The sequence below is a fragment of the Rhinatrema bivittatum genome, chromosome 15 (assembly GCF_901001135.1).
Source record: "Rhinatrema bivittatum chromosome 15, aRhiBiv1.1, whole genome shotgun sequence".
Taxonomy (NCBI): domain Eukaryota; kingdom Metazoa; phylum Chordata; class Amphibia; order Gymnophiona; family Rhinatrematidae; genus Rhinatrema; species Rhinatrema bivittatum.
Window position 1 is genome coordinate 62,907,534 of NC_042629.1, and position 21,257 is coordinate 62,928,790.

General features: G+C 45.5%; 1 protein-coding gene across 1 annotated transcript in view; it reads left to right on the plus strand.

Moving 5' to 3' along the window:
• Nucleotides 1-4,285: 4,285 nt before the first annotated feature.
• The window catches only part of NBL1 (NBL1, DAN family BMP antagonist), a 29,335-nt gene continuing 12,363 nt past the window's right edge, over nucleotides 4,286-21,257 (plus strand). The window contains exons 1-3 of the mRNA XM_029578047.1: nucleotides 4,286-4,368; nucleotides 6,266-6,317; nucleotides 12,750-13,294. Coding sequence (XP_029433907.1) covers nucleotides 4,286-4,368; nucleotides 6,266-6,317; nucleotides 12,750-13,294 — 680 coding nt within the window. The remainder of the gene's footprint in view (nucleotides 4,369-6,265; nucleotides 6,318-12,749; nucleotides 13,295-21,257) is intronic.

Sequence of the window (21,257 nt, forward strand, 5' to 3'; positions counted from 1 at the left end):
ATGTTGGGTTCCATATTAGGTGCTACAACCCATGAAAGAGATTTAGGTGTCATAGTGGATAACACATTGAAATTGTCGGCTCAGTGTGCTGCGGCAGTCAAAAAAGCAAACAGAATGTTGGGAATTATTAGAAAGGGAATGGTGAATAAAACGGAAAATGTCATAATGCCTCTGTATCGCTCCATGGTGAGACCGCACCTTGAATACTGTGTACAATTCTGGTTGCCGCATCTCAAAAAAGATATAATTGCGATGGAGAAGGTACAGAGAAGGGCTACCAAAATGATAAGGGGAATGGAACAGCTCCCCTATGAGGAAAGACTAAAGAGGTTAGGACTTTTCAGCTTGGAGAAGAGACGACTGAGGGGGGATATGATAGAGGTGTTTAAAATCATGAGAGGTCTAGAACCGGTAGATGTGAATCGGTTATTTACTCTTTCGGATAATAGAAAGACTAGGGGGCACTCCATGAAGTTAGCATGGGGCACATTTAAAACTAATTGGAGAAAGTTCTTTTTTACTCAGCGCACAATTAAACTCTGGAATTTGTTGCCAGAGGCTGTGGATAGTGCAGTTAGTACAGCTGTGTTTAAAAAAGGATTGGATAAGTTCTTGGAGGAGAAGTCCATTACCTGCTATTAATTAAGTTGACTTAGATAATAACCACCGCTATTACTAGCAACAGTAACATGGAATAGACTTAGTTTTTGGGTACTTGCCAGGTTCTTATGGCCTGGATTGGCCACTGTTGGAAACAGGATGCTGGGCTTGATGGACCCTTGGTCTGACCCAGTATGGCATTTTCTTATGTTCTTAATAGCAGCAGGAAGCAGGCTGGTCTCGGGATGGAAGGCCCTAGAGCAGGAAAGCTATGATGCCAGCACATAAATGTGTACTTCCAGCCGATGCTTCATTTTGACCCTAAACCATCTATGTTTGAAATCTGTGTTGACTTTAAGAGCCTTTTTTGTATGTACTGGCCTTGAGAAATCCCCTCAGGACAGGAGAAAATGTATTGTGCTCAGGTCATCTTATCTGCTCCAGGCATCCTGTGCACATCTGCTTAGCCTTCCTGGGACGAGCCCTTAAAACAAAATCTCGCTCTCCGAGTCTGGCTAATTTACATCGGGCCTGCTGGATGCCAGTTTGAGGGATTGTTTTCTAGTAGTAGCAGGAAAAGATTTGCTAAGTGGATTTTGTTGGTTCGCCAGCTTTAATTAGTTCCCCAGAAGAGGGCACTTGGTGCTTTAGCATCAGAGCTAGGGCGTGAGGATCCTTCAAGAGCAGAGGGTCACTCGGGGTTGTGATGTACCACCCTCAGCAAGGCCTTTCACAAGCAGCCGAAGACTTTAACAGCGTTGTTCTCGCTTCATTTTGTTTTCCTTTTCCGTTTGAAAAATATTCCAGTGGTTTGGCTTTAGGGTACTGTAGGGCAGTAGGAGGAGTAGTTCTAGGTCTCCTTTCGTCTCCCACTCTTTCTTCTACTTCTCTCTTCTCCCAGTTTTTCCCCCTTTCTCTGCTTGGTTTTCTGTGTCCCACTATTCACTGTTTACTGTTTTGGACAAACTCATCATTGTTTTGCTGTAATTTACTGTAATTGCAGTGTTTTGTAAGAACTATTTCTGTAACTGTCCAAACAAACCCTGCTCACCCTTTCCACCAATAGCACAGACTACGAATTGTCTTTTGTGGGGGCAACGGCTGCTCCATTGCTAAATTATTCTGAAGCCGAAACAGTTTCCTGTTGCTTGGTTTTGTTTTGTTTTTTTCCTAGTTGGGGAACTGGAAAAGGAAAAAAAGTGGGTCATTCTGAAGTAGCAAAAGGAATGTTAAATTTAGGATAAGCGGCTCATCTGGAAAGCATCAGTATTTGTTCCCGGAGCTTGTTGAAATTATGACTTCCTTCCAGACAGTGCACGATGAGCTGGGCGAGGGGAAAGAAGATAAGAGCTCGTGCTCCTCACCAGCCGCCGCTCCCGGTGCAGTACAATGGAGCCCAGTTCTGAGAACCCCCTCGGGACCAAATCAGAATCTTCTGAGCAGAAAATGCCTAGAGATGGCCCCGACAGACCCGGGCTCCAAGAAGTTCCTCTCCTTAGGCCCAGTTCAGGGGCCCAGGGAGGAGAGGGGGGCACAAGCTCGTTTTTCAAGGATGCGGTTTGTGTTCTGATTTCAGATTTATTTGACAGTTCCCCTATCCGCTCGCTGCACCGGGAAGGTGGCCGAAGCACAGTTCTGAAAACGTGGACATCCTCGTTCAGCTCTCCCATCTAGTGCTTGCAGTGCAAGCTTCATCAAGTCACTTAGTTATTATACGATTTATAGCCCGCTGATCTACCAATCTCAGCAGGTTACAACATTACATCCATAATAAAAAAAAAAAAAAAAAAGATTTTATAATATTGATAAGTATATACGCAATGTTAAAACCAAACACAACTCAAAAACAGACAAAGCGCCTCAAAATAAATCCTAAATTGGTAAACTCAGCTTAGACATGCTGCTTCAAAAAGGTGTGTTTTTAGTAGTTTTCTGAACTGGAGAAAATCCTTGTTCTTCTGCTTTCTTCCAGCAAGGAATTCCAGAGTGTTTGCCTAGCTCCACTGAGCAACACTGAACATCCTTTGTCTAGACTGAGAATCTTAAGATGCCGTGAAGGTGTCTATTTATGAATCGGAGATTGTTTTTCTGACAGAGCACAATCATGCAGTGCTTCAAAAACTAGTCATTTTAAATTTTTATTCTCCATACAACTGCAATTACACGTGGAGATACAGTCGTGCAGGTTAGTATTGGCTATTATGGACCACAGCATTTTGGATTAATTGTAGCACTTTTGTGTGTAACTGGCATTCCAATGAACAGAGCATTACAATAGTCAACAGTGGTTAGGACGAAAGATGGATTGACTTCGGAAATCAGAATAAGAAAGGAAAGGTTTGATGGAACATTGAAGCCCTAATTTGTAATAGTATGACCTCACAAGTGATTCGTTAGGGACATAACATTGGTAGGAAGGAAGCCACCAGAACACCCAGATCATGGGCCTGAAATTTGATCGGAATAGAATGGTTTTCAAAGATGAAGTTTCCAAGGATGGTCAGGTGGTGGTCCATGAGATCGGAAGACAATCTTTGTTGATATTTAAAGCTAACTTATTTGTAAATAACCATTTTATTTTTATCAGTAATAGGCAAGAGGTTAACTTATGAAAAGCATGTTCCATGGTTGATGAGATAGGAAAGAAGAATTGTAAATCGTCTGCATATACCTTAAAGGAAGTGTCAAGATGGGAAAGAACTGTGCATAATGGAGCTAAATAAATATTAAAAAGAGCTTCAGTAATTGCTGAATCTTGAGGAATTCCTGTGTAAAGTGGAAGATGAATTTCCTATAATTACCTTGAATGAGCATCCGTACAAGAAAGGAAAATGATAAAATGTACCAGAGATTCCTATCATTTCAAGGCGTGAGAGCAGAATTTTATGATTAAGGGTATCAAAAGCTGCCCATATATCGAGCAGAACTAGTAGCTATCGAGTACCTTTATCAAAACCTTTCTCTGCTGAAACTCAGAGAGTAATTGCAATGCAGCCATTGATGTGTATGGATGTTTTAAATTTTATATTCTGATTTTCCATGATAAGCTCAAAGCAGATTGCACTTGTGTCCGTGGAAACATTGGGTTGAGGCCAGATTGACTCTGCCTGCTGGGAGAAGCCCTGCAAGTTCTCACCGTCAGTAGGCAGACCCAGGCGAAGCAGAGACCTCTCAGGAGCTTCATCTTTACCAGCCGACGTTCCCCTCAAGTTGAGCCTTTGGGTGCCGGGGCTGGCAGAACTTAGGCAATGGTCTCTGCTAAGTGAAGAGATGGTCCAAGGCCAGGCTAAGGTTGTAGGCCGGCAACGATCAAGCATAGCCGGAGTCCAGGCAAAGGTCAAGGACAGGCTGTGATCAGGCATAGCCAAGGTCTAGGAAAAAAGTCAAAACAAAGTGTCTGAAGGAGAAGAGGAGGGATGGAAAAATACGGGCAGGGCAAGTGAGGACTGGAACAAGCTGAGAAGCAACACACACTACCCATAGAAGCTGAACCTGTAGCTGAGGCAAGTTGCTTCTGGAGAGCTACCCTTATATAGGGCAGTGGTGATAACCTCATCACTAGGGGCCATGGGGACTTTCCTGCTGTAGTCCCTTTAAATGAAGAGAAGTTGGGCACGTGCCTAAAGAAAGGTGTGGCGCATTACTGTCGGCGTCTTGCCATGTGGTGAGCTGGTGGCGTTTCGGCATGTCAGGGAGCACCATCTTGCTGTGTGGCGAGCTGGCGGTGTTCCTGGCATTGGGGACCAGCGTAGCTGGCTGGGCCCAGAGGTAAAGGCAGCGTTGGTGGGGTTAGCCTGCGGACCGCCAAACTCAACAACAATAAGAATATAACTGCTTTGTATATGAACCATAAGATGGAACACATGTAAAATATTGTCTGGTCTCTAAATCCTGTATGACAGATCACGCATTTCCCCAGTGTTTAAGAATGTATCCTATGCTACGCGATCATCGCCCAAAAGAGCTGTATTCTTTTTCCTCTTACAGAATTCAGGTATGAGTTGCTTTTATTGAGCCTTACTTTAATGAGACAGAGTGAGTCCTTGGCCCCTGTTTTGATGTAGCTTCCTGCTCTGGAGATCCAGCAACTGCTGGAAATCCTTCCTCTTCCATCTCTGCTGGAACTGGTTTGACATAATGTAGATGGAGTCAGTGCTAACATGTGGTTACAATTGTCTGATGGCTCCCCTCCCCGGTGCGATTACTCACTGTGGTTCTGTACATTCTCAGGTTGGTTCTCACCGTAGGGTTGCTATATCTCTTCCGTTTCCTCCATGGCCATGTGAATTGTCTTTTCTGGTGCCGAGGGGCTTGGTTGCAGGTGGTTTGATGTATCTTTGGTCTTTTTTTAAACTTAGTAAAGATTTGTGGGTCTGCAGGTGTTTATATAAAGCATACTCTGTTGATATTTCACTTGAGAAATGCTTTCTCCATATCCAAATTCCCACCCAATTTAGTAGAATGGATTCTCCTGTTGGCCGCAGATCAAGAGGCCAACGTACTAAAGTGCGCTAACACTTTTACAAGTGTTAATCTGCAATAAACGTTCTGTTAACACATGAAATCTAGTTTATTTAGTTTGGCCAGTTTGATTATGCCCCTTATTAAAACCCAGAGTGGGTTACAAGATAATTGGTATACATAGTTACAAGCATATTAAAAACATAAAATAATTGCTATCAAGGTAATGAGATGCACAACAGCTTATCTATAAGTGCATAGGAAAAAACACATTAAAACTCATAAACGTAAACATCCCCATTAATGCTAAAAAAAGAAAATGAACTATCTCTCTGATAGATGCACTTAAGGTTTTGGAATAATGTCAAAGTTAACATGCTAAGTAAACTAATGCAAAAGTCATTTGCATTTTATTAACATAGAACATTAACACAAGCTAAGAAACGCAGATTAATGGCCAATGTTAACATTACCCATCTGCTAAAAAAAAAAAAATAAAAATTAACTCCAGATGCAGTAAGCTAATGGTATGCTAATGCACGCCAACCTGAAAATACATGCACAAGCCATGATTTGTGCACAAATGGTGCTTTATGCACCTAAATCCCGAGTTAAATTTCCAGCATTATAAAAATGATTGATAAGCCTGTGCATCCCTCTGCATTGGGGAGGAATAGCTAATGCCTTGAATAACATGGACTTTGCATAAGAGGCATGCTAAATTGTGTGCTCAGTTTTACTCACATTCGTGTGCCTGCTTTTTGTGTACTAAACTCCTGGTTAAATCAAGAGTAAAGTTGTACTCACTAAAATGCGCGCACAGCCCATTCAGGGCCTGAGTGAGGCGGGAGGGTTAGAGTGGAAGGAGGAAGAATATTAGATGTGATGCCTTACAATAAAAGAAGCAACTACCGGCCATGCAGACCCATCCACCACCTCCTGGCTTGCTACCTTCTACCTCCCAACTTTTGCATTGCAGCCGACAGCAGAGGCCACGGGGAGGCGATGCAATGTTGGATGTTTGCAGCACTGCTTCAGCAGCCAGCTCCTCCGGTGTCTTGGTCTCCCGCCCACTATTTTGTTTAACTGCAGCCACTGGTCCTCCAGTCTTTGGGATAGTTAGGGGGGCCTGGACCCCCTGCTAGCCAGGCTTCTTTTTCGCTCTGCTGCAGCTCCGACTCCTGTGCTTCTGTTTTAACTTTAGTCTGCCCACCTGTGGCATCGTCTCTGGCATCGGAGACAGGAAGGATGGACTGGTAAGAGCTTGCTTTATTTCAGAACATGCCCTAAAAATGACAGAGGCTGGTGGCACCTTACAGACTGACTCAAGAGGGTCCCAAACCTGTCCTGGAGCAACTCCAGCCCATCAGGTTTTCAGGATATCCACAATGAATGTGCATGAGATAAATTTGCATGCACTGCAGGACAGGTTTGGGAACCTCTGCACTAACTGATTTAGTGAGGCACGAGTTTTCAAGGACAAGATGCAAAGAGGAGTGGCCTGAACTGGGGTTCAAATCCCTGACACTCCTTAGGACAGTGGGAAAATCACTTTTCTCCCATTGTCTCAGCCACCCACTTCTATGGTAAACTCTTTGGAAGGTACTTAGCATATTTCTAAATCCTTGTCACCATTGTACAGTGCTAGAATCATTCAGTAGTACTATCCAAATATTTCTTTGATTTATATTCCGCTTTTTCAGGCACTTCAAAGCAGATTACGTTCAGGCACTGCAGGTATTTCCCTATCCCCAGAGGGATTACAATATCAATTTGTACTTGAGGCAATGGAGGGTAAAGTGACTTGCCCAAGGTCACAAGGAGCAACAGCGGGACTCGAACCCTGGTCTCCTAGGTTCCCCACTAGGCTGCTGCTCCACTGGTGCATAATCTGCCCAACCAAATGGTTTCATGGGGAGGACAGAAACATTGAAGCCTAGCTTCAAATGATGAGGTTTTACGCGATCCAGCTTGCTTCGGCCTGTGCAGAGGACCTGCTGGGGAGGGGTTGTCGCAGGTCGTGCATGCGGGCGCCTGCGGCTCTGAGTGTGAAGGCCGAGTCTGGATGTGTTGGTTCCTGCCTTGGGAGATGGCTTCCCTCGCATGGAATGCACTTCTCAGGCTGCGTGGGCGTGGGAATGGTTGCAGTGTTTTAAAGTCTGTTTTGTTGCTAGCTGTTCCGATGGCTCCGTGAGATCATGGCTCGTGTGGTTTGGCTCGGGTTTTTGGCCATGAGCTGGAAGGTAAATGGAGGAGGAAGGCAGAGGGGAGACTCTTGACATAGAGGCAGAAGGTTTAGCTTGTGGCCGGTGTGAGAAGTGAATTATTTTCTTTTTAAAGTTGAAAGGGAAGGGCACACGTGCAACCTTTCAGATCACTGGGGGGGGGGGGGGGGGAGGATGTTGGATGTTTGGGGGCTCAGGTGAGGAGGAGGGGGTTCTTCCTTGGACTCTGTCCCTTTCAATGACTGAAATACTGTGAGAGGGGGGAGGGGGCAAGGTTCCCCCAGGGGTAACGCAGATAGAAATAGTTTTACTGACCCCCCCCCAAGACAAACTGCCATTACCCCAGGGAACCCTACCAGCTGCTTCCCCCCTTCCTCAGCATCTAAATCTTTCCTTGGGGGGGGGGGGGGTGAATGGTGCATTTTACGTGCGCTGTCTCCCACTTTCCCCATACACTCTCTCACCCACCCCCCCCCCCCCCCCCAAAAAAAAGGAAGCCAATTATTTAGGGTCAATTACTCTGTTAATGTGAGTGTGTGTCACATTGCCTAGCAAGGGACCTTAGTAGTCCCCGAAGGCTTGCACCTTTAAACATTCATTAGCATTGAGTCGATCCCTTCTACCTTGCCTTGAGCCACCGATGAAAGGCAGGAGCTAAACCTGGATTCATTAATAATTAGCCACTCTTTCTAAAGAAACAGTCGTCAATAGAAAAGGGCCACTGGGTCGGCTTCTTCTTCCCTGCACCCTCCCCCACCCCAGCACATCTGGTTTTCTCAGCCATGCAGATTCCGTTTCCAGTGCCCCCTCTTCACCAGGGTGCTAGCGTAAAAAAAATATATCTTTGAATACATTTGGTTTAAATATTTAGTGATTCCCTATTACTAACCAGTAAGAAGGCCACAGTGGGAGTCTTTGGAATGGTCCTTCTGGATCCTGAAATGGAAACACTGGGCCTCATCAGGCCATCCTTGAGGGGGGGAGGAGCAAATAGGGGTGACCACCCTTGGCCCCATACTGCCACAGTAGCCCCCATCCCCAACCATATAATTTCATTGGAACTATTTGGCCGCTTCACGCCCAAGTTTATTTATTTACTTATTTAAAGCTTTTTTATACCGGCATTAGTGGGTACATCATACCGGTTCAAAATCGAACTAAAGGTGGAAAATACATAAAACAGGGGCTGGGGGTGGGACAGGAGAAAAGAGGAGGCCGAAAGAGAGCACACAGAGTAACAAAATACGCATATATAAATAACAGGATAAAATAATATATAATATATATAATAATATATAATAATATATAAATAACAGGATAAAATAATATATAATATATATAATAATATATAATATATAAATAACAGGATAAAATAATATATAAATAACAAGATAAAATAATATATAATATATAAATAACAGCAAGTCCCCTGCTTGTGCTGCAACAAGAGGGCGATTGCTAACATAAAACAAACTCCGTGAGAGTTATCAACTGGAAATCATTAGCGGCTTCTTATGTCTTACATCATTTTCTTCCAAATCTGAAATGCACTCCTTTGTGCAACTAGCCAGACTCTGGTCTTTAAACTCTGCTCCCGAAGGTGGCGTGAAAGCTTCCTGCCAGGAGTGACAGAAAGATGGATTGCGAGCTTTCTGTGTCCAGCGGAAGGGCTGCCACACATCACCCAGGCTGCCCAGATTTCCCTTTCCATGACCACAAGATGTGGGAAAATCCACATCGTTCGGGGCGGAGTCTGAATCCATCATTTTGGAAGTTCTCGCCACGAAGTTGGCCAGAGGGGCTCAGAAAGCTTTCAGCTGCAGTCTCGAGTGTCTCCAACAGCAGCATTTTTCCAGGTGCCAGCAGCATTAGTAATGGAAGTCAGCGTGGGGCCTGTGAGCCAGCGGCACTGCCCTTGCATGAGTTTCTGCGGCGTGGGGAGGGATCGGGGCTGCTCCAAGGCCCACGCGCTATCAGCAGCCCACAGATCCCGTGCTGACTTTCATTAGTAACGCCGCAAATTCACGGGGCCAGCCACGGGGGGGGGAGAGCTGAGTGTGCACTGATCGGTGGAGATCTCCACTTCTCCTCTGTCCTCGCCCACCACTGAACCTGCTCAAGCAAAAAATGTTGCCCCACCAGGGCCCAAAGCAAAATATTGCTGCTGATCTAGGCCAGGGGGGATCTTTGGAGAAGGAGTTATTTGAAGGGAGGGATAAGATGCAGGAGGGGGTTTGAGGATCAGATAAAGTGGAGAGGGATTGGTTGTGGAGGATGAGAGAGAGAATGACAGAAGATCAACTTGGGGATATAAGAGGGGATCAGCGGGGGGGGGGGGGGAACTGAGAGGGGTTGGAGTGGAGGAGATGACACTGGGAGGTGAGAGAGAGGATAAGAGGTAAGAGGGAGGGGATGGCAGAGAATCGGGGATTATAAGAAGGGCTTAGAGTGAGAAAGGATCAGCTTGGGAAGATGCACAAAGGGCTGGAAGGAGTCAGAGAAGGGGGGGAGAGAGAAGCTGTGAGAGGGAGCCCGTTGTAGCTGAGGAGGTTAAGAGGGGCTCTGCTGGTGTGGAAAGGATGGGAAGGAGTGATTGTTGGAGGGGAACCACACCCCTGCTAATTTGATTAGGTCTTCCTTTGGGGTCATGGATTTTTAAGTGCTAAAGTGGGGTCACATTGGCTAAAAGTTTGAGAAGCCCTGCTCTCAGACCAACTGAAAAGATAGAGGGGAAACTACGGGAATGGTAGGGGTACCAAAGCAGCCTCTGTCTCTACCATCATGTTATTGTCCAGAGGCTGTGTTTAATGACTTCAAATTCTTCCTTCTTTCTCCTCTGTCCATAGGGTCCTGCTCCTAATAGCCCTAAAGAGAATGGCTTAGCCGATGGTCCTTGCCTCATGAGACGCTTCTAAGGAAACTAAAAAGTCATGGGATAGGAGGCGAAGTCCTTTCGTGGATTACAAACTGGTTAAAAGACAGGAAACAGAGGGTAGGATTAAATGGTCAGTTTTCTCAGTGGAAAAGGGTAAACAGTGGAGTGCCTCAGGGATCTGTACTGGGACTCGTGCTTTTCAATATATTTATAAATGATCTGGAAAGGAATACGACAAGTGAGGTTATCAAATTTGCAGATGACACAAAATTATTCAGAGTAGTTAAATCACAAGCGGATTGTGATACATTACAGGAGGACCTTGCAAGACTGGAAGATTGGGCATCCAAATGGCAGATGAGATTTAATGTGGATAAGTGGAAGGTGATGCATATAGGGAAAAATAACCCTTGCTGTAGTTACATGAGGTTAGGTTCCATATTAGGAGCTACCACCCAGGAAAAAGATCTAGGCATCAAAGTGGATAACACATTGAAATCGTCGGTTCAGTGTGCTGCGGCAGTCAAAAAAGCAAACACAATGTTAGGAATTATTAGGAAGGGAATGGTTAATAAAACGGAAAATATCATAATGCCTCTGTATCGCTCCATGGTGAGACCGCACCTTGAATACTGTGTACAATTCTGGTCGCCGCATCTCAAAAAAGATATAGTTGCACTGGAGAAAGTGCAGAAAAAGGGCCAAAATGATAAAGGGGATAGAACAGCTCCCCTATGAGGAAAGGCTGAAGAGGTTAGGGCTGTTCAGCTTGGAGAAGAGATGGCTGAGGGAAGATATGTACTGAGTAGTATTATTTTATTGTATCTGTACCTTATTTTTTATTTTGTTTTTAAATTATTGCTGTACTCTATTATGCATGTGAGTTTGGTATCCATTGAGATCTGTGGATTGGTGGAATACAAATTTTCAAAATAAATATGATAGAGGTGTACAAAATCATGAAAGAACTTGAACAGGTAAATGTAAATTGGTTATTCTTTCAGATGATAGAAAACCTAAGGGGCACTCAATGAATTAGCAAATAGCACATTTAAAACAAATCAAAGAAATGTCTTTTTCTCTCAATGCACAATTAAGCTCTGGAATTCATTGCCAGAGGATGTGGTTAAGGCAGTTAGTATAGTTGGGTTTAAAAAAGGTTGGAATGAGTTCCTGGAGGAGAAGTCTGTAAACTGCTATTAATCAATAGGGAATGGCCACTGCTTGTTGCAGGTTTAGCACCTTGGGATCTATTTAATGTTTGGGTACTTGCCAGGTACTTGTGACTTGGATTGGCCACCCTTGGATGCTGGGCTTGAAAGATCCTTGGTCTGACCCAGTAGGGCAGTTCTTATGCCATGTGGTGGTGCTCAGCCAAATCAGTCTATAAGAATCTGGTCCTTTATAGTTTCAGACTTGCTGCTTCTATTTATTGACAATCACTCTTAAGATTAACGAGCGGAAGATGGTAGTGTGTGCTTGAGCAGTGTAAGACTAATCCTTTGTCTATTGTGAACAGACTTTTTGTATTTGGATTAAAGGTGATCTCTTCTGCGGGTCCAATAAAGGTTCTATGACCTACAAACATTTTATCCGTACAAATGTTTAGATGCCTTTTCATGGGGGCCTAAATCTGGTTGGATGTCAGCGCAGAAGACGAGTGATGTAAACCTCATAGCCACGGGATTAGGTTCCATGCGGGTGAGCACGCAGAGGGCAACGCTTGCTTACTCAGTTATTAGAGTTTGAAATGGTTGCTTACCGGGACCCTCATAATTCATGTCTTCAGTACAACCTTCCAATTACTTAGCTCACGAGCAGAGCTCTAAGGGGAGAGGAGGAGCAGCAGAGGCGGCGGTGGAGCGTGGGTGCTGCTCTCCCTTCCTCCATTGACCTACAGTATGTGGCCAGAGATGCATCAAGGTGGTACAAGGATGGAGATCAGCACAGTACCCCTCCCTCCCCCCCCCCCCCAAGCACCCCCAGCACCCCCTCCCCCACTTTACTGGCAGCCAGCGGCCGAGGGGAGCCGGTCTCAAAAACGTCACCTGCTCCTTTCTCCTGAGAAATAAAATGAAGCTTGCAGAATGGGGATCTCATTTCTTTCTACTGGCTCGGCCTGCCCAGGTAAGGGGTTAGGCCCAGGTGCTGCGTCGGGGGTACTCACCCCTTTCGGCTTTTCCCAGAACCTGCAGGATGAAACAAATTGAAGCTATTTTAGCCTGAAGGGTCCTGGTCATGGAGGGGCCTGTTCCAGTAGCTAAGCAAAGGGATCCTGAGAAGCGATGGCTCTCTGTTAGGTGAAGTCCTACAGGACCCGGTGTCATCTCTCCTAGTACTGCAGGCTTTTGCCTGGGATTTTTCTAGCGGGGGAGCTGACAAACTGTTTCCACCCATGTATGCAGCCAGCCAGTGACCGTGCAGCACCGGGGCCTCCAGCACCTAAGACTAGCACTGGCCCCTGTGAGTGCAGAGCCTAAGGAAATTCAACCAAGCCCAAAATCTCCCACAAACCCAGCTATTTTTTTGGGGGGGGGGGGGGTGCATAACACACAGTGAGCGCCCATCCACAAACCTAACAAATAAAGGTAAGGAAGGTGCTGCCGCTGTTTGCAGACTTCCAGCAGGGCCCGGGAGGTTTTCTGGGAGGTGCGGCTGTGCTGTTCGTTGCCTGCGCGGAGGGAAACGTGACCTCGGGGCGAGAGTGGGCCCGGGGCGCTGCCCCTGTGGCACTTGCGTCTCCTCCCTGCCCGAGGACGGATGGGGAGCAGCTCTTGGCTTTATTATCATCATCATTCTTCTTCTTCTTCTCATCTTCGGCGCAGTCTCTGCAGAGCCCAGCCTGCCCGCATTACCGCTTCCTTGGGAGGGGGCTCTCTGCCACTTTAATTTATTGCCTTTGTAGGAGAATCTGCGGGGAAACGTCGCAGGAATTTGAAACTGGAGATTTTCTCTCCCTCTCTGCAGATCTTCGCGTTGGAAAGTTTCGGATTTTGCTGATCGATTTTTTTCGCACTTCTGGTCGTTTTTACCGCGCGGGCTCTCCTTTCGCCCTGGGGAATGCGCCCGCCTGCGTCGGACCCCTCCCAGACCCTGCTCTGCTGCCTCTGCTTTTCCTCGGCTTCTCTGCTGGGTAGTTAGTTTGTTTTGTTTGTTTGGTTTTTTTGTGTCCTTCTGGAAGGGGGGGGGGGGGGGCAGGGGATTTGCTTGCCCTGTTTGGAGAGGAGGAGATCCGGTCCTGACGTCTCCTCTTCCCAGCAGGAGATCCCCCCCCTCCCCCCGGGATTACGTTGTGGGCAGGAGGGAGGGCGCTGGGGTTTGTAGCAGGCGGAAGACCCTCTCTGCATGGAGCGCTCCCCCGGCAGCCCCTAGCGCAAGCCCCCTCTGGATGGGAGCGACCCGAACGCGCTTTCAGGGTAAGTGAGCTTCGTGCCTGGGCTGAAGACCATAACATCGGCTCGGTTTCTCTCCCACTGACGTTTGCCCCTCGCTGCTGGCTTTGCAATGAGAAAAAGGTCGCCCAAAAAAAAAAAGCCCAAATCGGCTGCAGATGAGACGTCAGTAAAAGACGTTAATTGCAGGGCACTTCTTCGGTTCTTCTGCTTCCAGGAGCCTGGTTTTACAAAGGGTTTCCCATTGCTCTTCTGCTGAAGGAAACCTTTTAGCTGCTGGCACCCTAAAAAGAGCATTTGCTGTTCTTTCCTTTTCCTTCCTGCACCTCCACAGGTTAGAAGACGTCTGACCCCCCCCCCCCCCCTCCACTAACGGGACTGGGGGGTCCCTGGGGGAGACGGATTGTTTTCCAGTTCCTGGCATGAAATTCCTATTATTCATTGGAAAACCTGCTTCGTACTCCAGTGCCGTAAGGGACGCGTTTGTCCAGACCCCTTCATCCAACAGAGGAGCCGGCGCTTACTTTATCCCAAAGGCAGAGGATTAGGATAACTTTATTCATCCTGGTAACCCCCAAATCCCCTCAACCCGCCGCCCTCCAAACTGGAAGATATTAAGCAGACATGGGCTTAACACTAGGAGCTTGGGAAGGAAAGAAGGTAGGGAGAGAATTTTAAGTCCTTTGCTAGGGGGGGATGTGCACCTGGCTGGTGAGGGGGGAGAGGCGTGGAGCAGCTGGGGGTGAGGTGGGATGGAAGGGACACTGCGCCTTGACCGAGGCACATGGAACATGTTAAGGAGGGAGACATGGAAGCCAAAGCGACTGAGAGCTGGTGAGCAGGGGCTCTCTCTCTCTCTGACATGGAAAGGTTTCCCCGCTGCCGGGCACAGGAGTTCAGCATCGCTTGTTGCCTTCTCCTCCAAATCCCGGCCACCGGCAACGGCAGAAATCTTGGACCCTCCAGCTCCTACGGACCCCTCTGAGCCCCCCCGTTTCCCTTCGGAATAATCTCTTCCCCTCTTGTGTGGGTGGGTGGTGGCCTTTAGCCAGGCATTTCCCTTCTATGCACGTCCCGCTTCAGACTGCGTCCCCGAAGCCCCTGGCACCGGGAGAGGTCAAGGTCCTTAACTAAGCCAGGTCAAAGGAATATCCCCAGGCCGGCGCACGGGTTAAACTGCGGTTGGACGCGCGTCCAGAACCCCTGATGCAGTAAAGGGGGATCAGCGCGTCCAAAACGTGCGCAGCTAATAGCGCTCATCACATATAAATGCCATGTGGGTGAGGCCATTAGCCAGTACGCCCGACGCATGAAATGAATGCGCGCGCCTGACGTGCACGTTTTAACCCTCAAAAATGAACGCCAGCCCCGGAGCCGGCGTTAAGCCTTGAGGCGCCCCCCAAAAAGCCTGCACAGGAAAGCAGAAACTACTGCTTTTCTGTGGGTCCACCCACTTAATATCATCGATACTAAGCAGGAGGAACCACAGCACCGTGGTGAAAATAAAGTCTTGACGGGTGTTCAGGTTAGGAAAACGTTCACTCGTAAAACTGAGCACCCCTTTTCCTAACCCACGCATGCGGCCGCTCCTCCGGGGCGCCCGGTGCCAAGGAGGCGCTACGGACGCACTCTAGCGCCTCCTTTTTAACGCAGCAGTCCACTTGCCTTCTGCATCGCGTGCCTGGGGGAGAGGTGGATGGGCGCACGGTAGGAACGCGGGCGCTCAATCGCGGGCGCTCATTTTTCGTGCGCTGATATTGCCTCGGCCTCCTACAGGAAGAGGGGGATATCTGTCTAATGCCTTTCAAAATCCGAGAGGTCAAAGCCATCAAGTCCTTGCTTTGTAGTCTCCTGGCTTTACTATTTCTCCTTTGAGGGGCTCTTTGTGGTGCTCCTATCACCTCTCATAGTAATTGTAATTGTGTATTACATAGTAATATAATATATTCTCATAGTAAGATGTAATTGTATATTTGTTAATTGTTCAATCTGTTTGATGTAATTTTCTGTTCCTTGTTCTGTGTAAACCGAAGTGGTATGCACAAGTGCATGAACTCCGGTATATAAAAGCCTTTAAATAAATAAATAAATAGTGCCGGCACTGGAACTGGGGGGAGTAAAGAATGTCCCCCCTTCGGGGTAGTTGAGCCGAGTTTAAAAGGCGGGGGAAGGCAGAGGTCTCCTTGCTGGGAATCCAGGAGCTTCTTCGGATCCACCCTGGCAGTTCACTAGTGCCACGTGAAATGCTTTTCAGCGGTGCATGGCATTCCCTTTTATAATTGTTATCTTTAAATATATATATATATATATATATATATATATACACACCTTTGCAACAGAGCTATTTACATTTGGGATAAAGTCTGAAGCAGTAATGTGTTGCGTGTAGCTCTGCAAAGTTTAGGACTTTCGTTTTGCAGCGACTGAGATGGGAGGCCGTTTCTAGAAAAATACCAGGCCATTTTTCCAGAAGGGTAATGGGTCATTGACCTTCACCCTCCTAGTAACACTCCACATGTGTAAGCTGTTTCACCCTCAGAACATGCAGTAATGTCACAGCACTGGTGGATCTAGGGAATCGTACATTCCTGCTCCTTTAGATACAATCTTTTAGTGAATCTATAGGAGTAACGTTGAGTGCATCCGACTCCTATGCCCAAGTTTATAAAAATAGGCTTTTCGTGGTTAAACAGGACTGGAGCCAGTCAAACAGTTGCTGATAGCGGGGGACTGCAGGATGTGTAGATTAGAGGGAGGCGTTTGAGGTTGAATTATGCTCTTCACGTGCGTGGCCTTGCCTTTGGGGCATGAATCCTGTGTTCTGGCAGGCCTTTGTCCAACATTTGGTTTGCTTCAGGAGCCCATAATCCCTCTGGTGTGGACCACCCTAATGCTCATTGCACCAGTTCGGAAATGAGTTTTAAATTGATGAGTTTTTAAGCACTTGTATACTTTTTAAAACGCCTGTGGGAGATTTCTGCTAGCACTAATAGCTTCCACTGTTGAGTATTTCCCATTATGAAGGCTCTTGTGCATTAAGGATGGGAGGTATTGACTGCCAGGAAATGTGCATCATTCTGGCCATAGGTACATGGCAAGGAAATGCACCAGTTAAGGTGATCACCCCCTAGTGCCACAGAAAGAAGACAGAATCCCAAACCATAGCCAGGCAGTTTCATAAAACCTTGCCACTACCTTTTAAGGAATACTCAAAGAAAAAACTGCCTTTGAAAAACTTCCCTGTCCAGCCTTCCATGCTGTTCATCTCTCCATCCCCCTCCCTACCAGCTCCTCAGCCTCAGTGCTTCCTTACAGCCCCTCAGGTGGGGCAGACACTGGTGCACGGAGGAATCACAGGGGTTCCTCTAGCTCCTGCCTGGGAGCGGCTGGTTAGCAGCAACCCTAGCCCAGCTTGCCTCCCACTGGCCATAAAGCCACCCAGCAAACGAGTAGCCTGGGAGCAAGACCTCGGGTCTGTCCATCTCTGGCTTGTGGTTCTTCACGCCCCGCAGATGTAGAGCTAGGAACCTCTTTATGAGAAATTCAGGACTTCTGGGTTTCACTTGTTTTCTGCAGGTGGAAGATGTACCCAAGCTGATCACCCCCAGTGCTTCTCTCCTACTTAAGGAATTTCTCTAGCACAAGAAGTGAAATTGCCATTATTCCCAAATTAGTGAGATCAATATGTAATAGGTGAACTGGTGCCTTTTTGAAGACCTGATTAATTTCTTTGCGCTTGGCTAATCCAAGAGTTTGGGCAGACTCATTGTAAGATTATTTGTTTGTGTGAACCCCCACTTACAGGTCAGCCCACATAAACCACTCCCTCTCAGCCATGTGGGTTAGAATGGGCACGTGTGGCACATCCACACAACTAAAGGGTTTCTCAGGGGTGGAAAGGAGAAGCTGGAGCAAAAGGTAAGAACAAGGCAGAATAAAATAAACATAAAATATTACTATGGCAAGTAACATGAGCAAAATCAATACATGCATATTTCCGTACCACATCTACTGCCTTAATCAAGCCGTTAGATTCTTACACTTTATAAGAAACAGAAGTACATGACCATATAGTAAAAATAATTTATTAATATTGGATACTTAAGAAATTTAGCTTTTTGTAAGTTGTAACAGAAAACCACCAACCCCACCTATATATCAGGCCAATTAACTTCCAGCTTATTAAAAAATTAGGGTTTCACAATTCCCTTCTAAATTCTGGCCAGAATATTAGCATAAATTCTGAGTTTAATCTCGTGATTATTGAATACTTTAGACTAACTTCTCTGTAGTTCAGAAGGTTGATGATACAGTTGCTGATGCTTGATAGATCCACAGTTGTTTCCACTACTCTAGTGGGTCCACAATCAACTTGCCTCATGAAAAAGTCTGAACTCGTACACAAAAAGAAATATTTCCTTTGCATTCTAAATAAAATCGTGACAAATCTTCTGAAAGATTCCTGGCACTAAATTAGCCTAATACTAAAAGTGTGCAGGTACAGTTCTTATCAGTTTGAAATAAAACAAAATCAGGGAATATCTAAAAAAATCACCTTCCTTTCCCATGCTAATAAATAACAAATAACTAGCTGTCAGAGTACTACTAGATATATAACAATTACAAGAAAACTTCTAGCTACCAGAAACTGCTTTTTCCTTTGTTATACATAGCCAGCTAGAGGTTACAATTAGGGTCTCATCTCATGACTGCATCCCTGTATCTCTTCCTCTCCATCTCAGCTTAAACAAAAACAGCCTTATCTTTTATAATTAATTAAAAAAAACTCATTAGTATTCAATCCCTTATCCCTCATTGACTCCAGGCAGGTATTGGCCACCCAATTTGTGATGCATTTATCAGTCCAAATATAAAAGTGTCTCATAGTCTGTCTAAGAAAAGTCAATTAAAATAAATTCTAATATCCCACTTTCCATTAATGTCCATTTGGTGTAAGTTTAGTCTAGTAAATAATACAACATTGATTTCAAATCACAGGAGTTCCCCCTGCTGACATCAAAAGAAGATAATGACCATCACAAGGAAGTGTTAATGGCCATTCTGTTGTCTTTCAAAGGGAACATTTTGCATTTGCATTCCTCTGTAACAAAAGAGAGATTTCAAGGAACTGCTTCAAGTTATCATTTGTTCTTGTTGCAAAGGAAGAAAGAATTTAACTTAATAAATACTTCTACAAGCCATTGACTTACATTTTTTATTTTATCATCTTTGGAAAAATTATTATAAACCTTTTAGTTCTTAGCTTTAAAAAACGTTTTAGTTTCACTCACGTCACCAAAATGTCTTTTTAAATGGAATTTGTAAGGTGGCTGTTACACCCAGGAGTTGACCCACATTCAGGGCTCATTTTCCAATCCTGTGTCTGTGGGAGAAAAGCTTAGTAAACTGCCTTTCTGTGTGTCTTCACTAGCTTGTAAGCTCCATGGAGCAGGGACTGTCTGTACAGTGCTGTGTACATCTGATAGCACTATTGAAATGACTGATGAGCTCTTAATGAGTTCTCACGTTTTGTGCCTTTGGGAAGAGTGATTAGCAGTTTTAGGCCTATGTGTTACTTTCTGTTTCTGCTGAAATATTGCTATTGCATTTTTTTTTTGTGTAGTATCCTAATGTTGCCGGCAGAAATGATTCCAGCACTGTTTGTAATTGTTTATTCACAATAGTGTGCTCGGTGTTCACTATGGCAAGAAAGATACAATAGATTCCTTCTATTAAAAACAATCTGGGGGCTGTCTAAAATTGTCCCTAAGAATCCAGTGCTTCCTTCAGGTCAATACGTGAAGGAAGACGTCGGATAAGTGGTTGGATGAAGTTCAAACGATGGTCCTTGAAGGCTTAATTTTGTTGTAAAGTGATTGGGTGTTAGACCAGTGCATGTTCCAAGTTGTCATTTTTGTGGTTTGTGTTTGCGGGCTCGGTATAGCTGGGGCAGGATTTTCGCTTTCTTTACCAGATTTGAGAGCTTCTGATAGTGTGTTCTATAGCCGTGTAAGGAAAGATCTCAGTCCATTCTCTCAGAGGAGAGGAAGAGTGAATAAAGCATCCCGGCAGCTGCGATGCGAAGAATTGTTGTCTTTGTTAGTAGACTGTTAATGTTAGTTGTGGTTTGCTGTTTAGATTTTTTTTGTGTGTGTAGTTTGTGTGCATCAGGGTAGGCTAAGTGGCATGTCCAGAGAAACTGTAATAACATAAACGTTTTTGTTTTTTTCCAGAGCTGTAATTTGTGAAAGATGTTTTGCATTAAATTGTTTAAAGAGGAGATAAATATTATGGTGTTATACTTTTATTTTTGTGTTAGCAAAGAATAAATAATTTATTTTCTGCAAGTACACATTCCTTATTGCCTTTTTGATTCCTATGGAGTTGCACAAGAGAGAGAACAAGCGTGCCCTTGTGTGACACGTGGGCATCTCTCTCCAGGATTAGAATGTCTATTCTGCTTCCAGTCCTCTGCTCCATTCCAGATGTGCACAGCATCACCTAGGGAGGAGATCAGATGCATACCTTTACCATTATTCTGTTACTGGTGCTGTGACTGCAGAACCTGTGCTTACACAACATGACTATTTTTATCTAAGGAACATGATGATGTCCCTTGGTTATCCTTATGTGACTGCATGCTGTCTCTGGGTAGGAAAGAGACTGCTTGCAGTGTCACTTCCATGTCCAGTCACAGTCCTTTCAGGATTGTCTGTAAGATGCAGTGAAGTCTCCTGTAGAATTCCCTTGAAGTGAAGCCAAGATGAATTCCAGGCTTGGCAGGGACCTAGGAATGGCCTTAGCGGAGGCATTTCTGGCAATACTGCTTCAGAGGCAGAATTCACTGCTTATTTTTGTGGAGTTAAATACCTCGCGGGATCGTCTTGTGATGTTTTAGGCAGGGATTATGCCATTCCTTCTATATTGTTGGCACTGTGATTTTTCGAGCCAGTTTCTCCTGTTAGGCTATCTGACTACCTTAGCATGTACCTCCATTACTGACCTCAGGGGCAAATCATTTGAGCCCACATCCACTAACTGCTGGCCCACTGGACTCTTGGTATAAAAGTACACTACATATACTGAGTTCATTTTAAAATATGAGCCAACTAAGTGATTGCTACTCTTTAGAGCATGAAATGCAATAACACAACATTCAGTAGTGGATTTCAAGTCCATGATTAATCACCCATTCCAGAAACCCCTCGGATGCCTCAGGTCAGAGGAAAAGAGGAGGTGGGATCTCTTCTCTCTCCTGGAAGGAGACCAAGAAAAGGTGAGAGGAGGAGCTTGTGGCAGGTTAACAAGCTGCCCAGATAAGAACAGTAACAGCATTCCTTCTTTGACAAGCTAAATCACAGAGTCTTCCCTTCAAGGCTTTTAAGATGTCCAACCTCTAGCGCAGTCAAGAAGCCCCAAACCCTGTATGAAACACAACCAGCCACCCCGGGCCCAGAGCACACGCACAGTCAACTAGAACCACAGCGTCTTTGTGCTAAGACGCTGCTCACGCCTTGTCCTGGACTGCTGCCAGGCAAGAAAAAAATCAACCAAGCAGTCAAGCAACTTTCAGAAACGGCATCCTTTATACCTTCTAAGGGTCTGCTGCTTCACGGATGACAATCCAGTTCCTTTCTTCAGACAGCCTATAACTCCCTTTAATGCTAAACCCGGGGACTCTGAAAGCCAGAGCTCAAGTGAGAT